We start from the raw sequence: 7,084 nt of genomic DNA, 5'->3' as shown, positions 1-7,084 counted from the left end.
TGGTAGAACCCAGAAGCTGCTTTTCATACTAGTGACAAACAATAACAGTAACAACAGCTTTTTGACAAAATGCTTTAAAATAAATCACAAAAATTAATTTAATAAAGTGCAAATTAAAATAAAGCCGTATCTGCAACTGTATTTGATAATGTTTTGAACTTTTAAAATATTGCATGGTTGAACCAGAGGCTGCACTTCATATTAGTGACAAACAATAACAGTAACAACAGCTTTTTGACAAGTTTAAAGTTTCTTTAAAATACATTAAAATAAAAAAATAAACTACAAAAATAATTTGATGAAGTGCAAATTAAAATATAGCAGGATCTGCAACTGTATTTGATAATGTTTTGAACTTTTAAAATATTGCATGGTAGAACCAGAGGCTGCACTTCATATTAGTGACAAACTTTGGCCTTTTTTGACGGGTTGCCTTCATTTTTGTCTTCTACTTTTCATTTAAAATAGGTTTCCATTTTCGGCAGGTTTCTAAGGTTCTTCTTCTACATATTAAAAAAGTTGTGAAACATCTGAGTGGTGCACTATCGCTACTAGTGGTGACAAACTGTATTGCATCTTATTCAAAATCAAAATGGTCCCACGGCCCTCTGCGGCCCGAAGTTAAAACTATTGTTCTTTTGAGGCCCTCAAGGTGGCGCTCGCGGCGCCCATAGGTTAAGAATCTCGGCATCAAATCACGTAAACGCCAATCAAATAAATATCGTATGTATACGGCACCCAAGGAAAATCTTTGGTAGATGTTCACAAAGTATCCATTTTTGTAAGAGATTATTCACGATGTTTTTCAGGGCTTCACAACATCCTGGACATCGCCGCGGAGCACGGCCTGCGGCTCTTTGTTCCCAGCACCATTGGTGCTTTCGGTCCTTCTTCCCCCCGAAACCCCACTCCGGACCTGTGTGTGCAGAGACCTCGCACCATCTACGGGGTTTCCAAAGTTCACGCTGAGCTGATGGGCGAGGTGAGAGCATGGCTTCAACTTTAGCTCCTTTTAGTTCTTTGTAGCAATAAATTGTTCCTGTTTTCTTATAAAAGTTGAAATACACAAAATGGTTTCTAACAGGTATTACTGATAAGGAGTCCCAAACATTTTTATACTTTTATTTAATGGGTCTATTCTTTTCTATCCAGTATTATCACCACCGTTATGGGCTGGACTTTCGCTGCCTTCGCTACCCAGGAATCATCTCAGCTGATTCGATGCCAGGAGGTGGTACAACAGGTAAAAGATGAAGCTAAACTTATTCAGATAACATCTATGAAAGGTCATTAAGGTCCAATTTTATATTTGTTTTTGGTAAAAATCTGTCTGGATGCAATAATAATTAGAAGCTCCTATATTCCTCTTTTTTTTACATCAACCTTTTTGATCACCTTGTTTGTTTATCAGACGTTTGCCATGTTTAATGAGAAACTGGTGACCGTACTAGCAAATAATCCCTAGGTGGGCAACATACAGAGCCTCACGTTGTCCCCGTCTGCTCTATTAAAATGACTGCATTCGATATTTACTTCTGCTGTTTGGAAAGTAATATGTTACAAGATACCATTGGATTGAATTTTGGTCACAAGGTGTTCCATAAAAGCACCAGAGGGTGTGATTCAGGCAAGGCACCAAGATGCTGAGTTGTCATTAGCTAAAGAGAAACGCAGTACACGTGACTGAAGTGTAAGCTGTGACATAACTGTGTCTCAAGTAAAACATAAATAAATAAAATAAAATGAATGCATGAGGATATTAAAATTTGAAAATCAATGTTGATAATTATGTTTATGTTGTGAGTTGTTATGGAAGATAACTTAATATGTAAACGATGTGTTCATCAACTAAATGTAGCTATAAGTGACAGCAATCCTATAAAAATCTAAGGTGAAAGTCAACCAAATAACTTTATTTGTAAATAATTGCACATGGTATAAAATCCCTCACTGCCTGTAATTATTGAGGTCAAACTAAAGAAAACCAACTAACTCTATAACAAAAATAATATATTTTCAAACTAAAATCACTTATAGTCGCTGTTTAATTTTGATTTCTCGTTGCAGAAAGGTAATCTTAATTAAACAGCTTAAATTGATAAGTACAGAAAATAATACAAAATAAAAGTAATTAAAGGAACATCAGGAAAGGTATTTAGGACAGTACGTCATTAAAAACCTTGGCAGGTAGTGAATTGGGAGATGAATTATGAGACCAACTGCTTTGACGGGTTTCACTTTTAATGGGCATCTATTCCTGTATGTTTCCTATCAGGTTGCAGGTTTGTAATCCAACTGACGTATTACAGAAGTTAGATGTTGATTTTTTTTTTATTTCTTGTAGAGTACTATGCTGAAAAACAAAGTTTTGGTCCATGTCAAAATGTCAAATTTTGTTAGCGATTCAAAAAATGATTAAGCATATTTTAAAGTATATTTATTAAAGTTTTTGTTTGAGGTTTTATGTCAGACGTGGTGTAACGCAGAGGCTGTTTTTTCTTCTGCCAGACTATGCCGTCCAGATTTTCCACGACGCAATCAAGAAGGCAAAGTTCGAGTGCAACCTGAGACCGGACTCGCGGCTACCCATGATGTACATCGACGACTGTCTGCGCGCCACGCTGGAGGTGATGGAGGCTCCAGCTGACGCGCTGAGCATGAGGACGTACAACATCAACGCCATGAGCTTCACGCCCGAGGAACTGGCCCAGGAGCTCCAGAAGCAGATGCCAGAGCTGGAGGTCACGTACGACATCGACCCAGTGCGACAGGCGATTGGTGAGCCTTCCCTCGTTTTTGAGTTGCGATTTTCAACGCTTCCTCTTTTGTCGCTGTACTGTAAAAGCAGCATACGTTGCGGTTGTTAAATTCTGTTTTTTTTTTTTTTGTCCTTTTAGCTGACAGCTGGCCGATGAATTTCGATGACTCCAATGCACGGAAGGACTGGGGCTGGAAACACGATTACGATCTCCCAGAGCTGGTTCAGACGATGCTTAACTACTTTGGCGTGGAAACTCGCATGGCCAGCGCTAACTGAGCTGCCACAATGCTATGTATTTATGTTCTTTGTACATAATGTGAAGATTGACCAAAGAGAGTAGAGAAACACGGCCTGTATATAGTAGTTCTCTCGATTCTCTAAGCAAAAAATCCGAAAAGGCCCTGCTCGCCTGTGACTTAGCCACCTCGTCAACAGAGCGTAAAGCTCAGTGCGGGCAAGACAATCCTCCTTGATCTTTTACATCCACACCTGCTTTGCTCGCTCTTCCTTGTTCTGATTAGACATTAAAAGCTGTCTCTCAGCGGAAGGGTCTTGCCAGCGTCAGGGTCAACAACTTGGCCTTTATGCAAACCTCTCAAGAAGACTAAAAGGATGACTCGTGTGTTGAGGGGAATGCACAAAATTTCACAACTTCTCTTTCTGGAAATCAAGAAAACAGAAAACGGGGGCAGAGGGATTTTCTTTGTGCATTTCTACACAGTATTTTCCAATGTGCATAAGGGCTAGATTTTTAACGATTGTCTAAATCTAAGGGATTAAGGCTTGAAGCTCTTAGGGCTAAAATCAACAAAGAGGTGCATCCATTTGTTACTCCTTGTTGGAAAAAAAAGAGCAAATAAGCCAAAACGTGCAGGGATGATTGATGCAGTGCAGCTCTAAAACTCCTTTTGAACTATTTCTATTTTTTCTTCATTTATTATTTATTCTGTCCCTGTTAAATGGAAAGCTTTGTTGCCTAAAAGCATTTAATGCTCTCGTTTCTTTTTGCTTCTGTTATTTAATGTTTTTCACCAGCTTTCATACTATTTTGTCACAACAGGGAAATGTGACTGCGAATGTCACTTCAACACTTATCTCTACATTTGGTGATTTCTGTTAAAGAAATTATTTTGTGTGAGAATGATTGTTTTTTTTCAATCACAAAACCTGCTTTGACAATAAACTTTTTTCCATATACTTCTTTGTTATATTTAATCTTTCAGCATTCATTCACTTTTTGAACATAAACAGTTTAGTTTTTTAAATAATTTTTATTATTACATTAAAAAGCATAAATGGTGTTGCTTGAACAAGTCATCAGATTCATAATAAAAACCAAGAATTTTCAGTGTTATAAATAGAAAAGGACAAGAAGCTCGAAAAACCAGTTACGTATTTTAACAGTAGCATCTGCATAAAATGAGAAGCGATTCTTTGTTCAACCTGAAGAATCAGTAAAAAATCACCTTTACAAATGACATGAGCTAAGGGTTTTTTAGAGAACCAATAAAGAAAAAGGGGAAGAAGAAAAATGTCAGCATGACGGCCCAGTGATGCCCCATGACAAGAAAGTCCTGGGTTCTTTCTGTGCAGAGTTTGCATCATGTTCTCATGCTTTTGTGGGGTTTCTCTGGTTACTTTAGTTTCCTGTTACAAATATGCCTGTTAGGTCCAGGCCTCCCAATTGCAAAAGAGATCTATGATCATTTTCACAAGGGAGGTCTGGTTATGTAAAGGTTAAAACATAGAAAGTTGTGTAGAAGTGATAGGAGGCTCCACCCAGGCAAACATGGGCTGACAGATGAAATTTGGCAATAATAACCCCACTTGGATGAGTTTTTACTAGGTTTGCTCAGTTATTCATCTCAAATGGGAGACAGTACGGTGGTTTTAGTCATTTGAGCCATGAATGACTGAGATGCTCCTTATTTTATATTTTAGTTTGTTTTTTAAACCATTTCTGGACAAGCTCAGACAGAATCTAAGCGGTTTCACTTCAATGGTTCTTTTAGATTCACTGTAGAGGACAGCACTACAGTGGAATTATCCTGATGCATCTCAGTAATCCAGGTAAAAAATCAAAAAGAAAAAAATTGTATAGGTCCTCTGGACGGGTTCTTCTCTAATGAAACGTTTCGTCTCTCCTCCAAGAGACTCCTTCAGTCTGAGAGTTTCAGGCAAAATTCAGGCTTTTAAGCACTGCCTCCATGTGACTGATACTCACATCACATGGCTATCRTTSACACCTAATTAACACYTATTGTTAACAGGGGGTGGAGTGATACTGSCAATVGCMGCRCTGTAGGAGGRGGACAAYTGAAAACGGAGGCCTCCACCTCTGTTTAATGACGGACGGTCTTTCTTCACAAAAATGGCTTCTTTTACTCCTCTCTCAAACCAACGTTCCTCTCTATCAAGAAAGAGAACATCCTCATCTCTGAAAGAGTGACCGCTGGCCTCTTTTAGACCACTGCACTTTTTAGACACAGCACTTTGTCAGTTGATAATTGTTTTAGTTTACTTTTTTTGCTAACCCTTTTACAGCAGTCCGCCTCCAACCTCTTTACTAAATAGAAATTACAGTATTTACTCTGAACCATTAAAAGCTCATGAAGTTGGAACAGATGGTGACAAAAAAAAATTTTTCACAATGGAATTACACTTTGTGGCCCAAGGGCACAAATTTGTCATAGAAATTTTGTCTAAACTATAATTACCTTGTTTGGCTCTAGGCTGATCTTTCTGGAACTTTGCACCCTTTTGTAACTATTATTTAAAAACTGACATCCACTGGCAGAATGAATACAGTCGTGTTTAAAATTATCGGGGAATCCTGAAACAAAGCAACTTTGATACAAAGGTGAGAAATGACATACCCTCTTTCCTACTCTTTTTAGCCGTTAGAGAATAAGTGCCTGCACTGGAAACCCAGCAACTTTTTTTTCCCTGTGAAATCTGGTGGTATCACATGCCTGCAGTGTCTTTCACAGACAAAACATTGCGCAGTGAAACAATAAAACCCTGCCGACAGCGGTGTCCTTGACCACGTGCTTGATGTAATTTTTTTAAGTTTATCTGCGTCAGTGATTGCTGCAGTTCCAGGTGACCTTGTTCTTGTTTTTAGTATAAAACTTCAAAAAAAGGAGACAAAATATAGCTCCACATAAACTCTTATGAGCACTTTGTCTGAATGCATAAAATAACTTGTAAAGTCACACTATATTCCTTTGATGTACAAGTCTAAATAAAGTTTATAAAACGTAACTGATGTATTGTTTTACATTCTGATAGTGATGTAATTTTGCTCTAATTTGATAGGTTTTAAATATAAAAAATAACTTTCAGTAGGAATAATGCATTTTATGAAGGATTAACTATAACTTACAATGCAATGTGCTGGTTGGCTCGTGCTTGCATGAAAATAAAAAAGGGACAAAGAGTTTACAACAAAATGAATGCATATGTGTGTAGGCAAGTACTCCACACACACAAACACACACACACTGCTCCTACTTTCTCCAGTCTGCATCAAATGCAATTTAATCACACCTTTACATCTTTCCTTTTCTGGCTGCCAATACATGTGACCTGACTTGTTTGTTTTACATTCAAATCTTTCTGAGAAAAGAGGTGCATTCTGGGAAGAATATCCAATGAGTCCCTCACGTTTAACTTGAAGTTGCTGTAAGTGAAACCCAGCCGCTTATGTAACGTGTCTCAGTGGAATGCACACATGCTTGAGGTCGAGCCTCCCACGGGCCGATCACAGCACCTCCTCTGTTGCCTGGGCTCAAGTGTTTTTGTCTGTCGTTGTTTAAGAAGATTCCCACAGAGCGCAGCAGATTATGTTTGCCTTGGACACACACACACACACACACACACACACACACACACACACACACACACACNCACACACACACACACACACACACACACACACACACACACACACACACACACACACACACACACTGTGCCACTGCTGTTACTCACATGGGGTCTTGTTGCTATAGGAATTTCACCAATCTACCACATGTATCCATAACCCACCATTTACCCCAAAGACCAAAACTCCAGGAGCGTTACTAGAAAGTAAAATACAGTATTACAGTTTCAGGCTGTTGAGTCATTCAGTAAACGTATGTGACTCTTCTTTTCCTGATTGAAGCCCCTGTTGCATAACTTCAAACGTGTGTGTGTGTGTGTACTTGTTTTTGTTACCTATTTAGGACCGTTTCCAGTATACGCACCTACCTTGTCAAGACCAGTAGTCCTAATGGGGACCAAAGACCGGTCCTAATCTGGTGGAACTCCATTTTTGGG

At 38.7% G+C, this 7,084-nt stretch overlaps 1 protein-coding gene across 1 annotated transcript in view; it reads left to right on the top strand.

Annotated features, from left to right (window-relative positions):
• Positions 1-3,958, top strand: part of tdh (L-threonine dehydrogenase) — a 7,037-nt gene extending 3,079 nt beyond the window's left edge. The window contains exons 6-9 of the mRNA XM_014018875.1: positions 810-982; positions 1,153-1,243; positions 2,509-2,778; positions 2,898-3,958. Coding sequence (XP_013874329.1) covers positions 810-982; positions 1,153-1,243; positions 2,509-2,778; positions 2,898-3,037 — 674 coding nt within the window. The 3' untranslated portion in view covers positions 3,038-3,958. The remainder of the gene's footprint in view (positions 1-809; positions 983-1,152; positions 1,244-2,508; positions 2,779-2,897) is intronic.
• The last annotated feature ends 3,126 nt before the right edge of the window (positions 3,959-7,084 follow it).

Source organism: Austrofundulus limnaeus, unplaced genomic scaffold (genome assembly GCF_001266775.1).
Source record: "Austrofundulus limnaeus strain Quisiro unplaced genomic scaffold, Austrofundulus_limnaeus-1.0 Scaffold205, whole genome shotgun sequence".
Taxonomy (NCBI): domain Eukaryota; kingdom Metazoa; phylum Chordata; class Actinopteri; order Cyprinodontiformes; family Rivulidae; genus Austrofundulus; species Austrofundulus limnaeus.
Note: the sequence above shows the minus strand (reverse complement) of the source record. Positions and strands in the feature narration are given on the sequence as shown.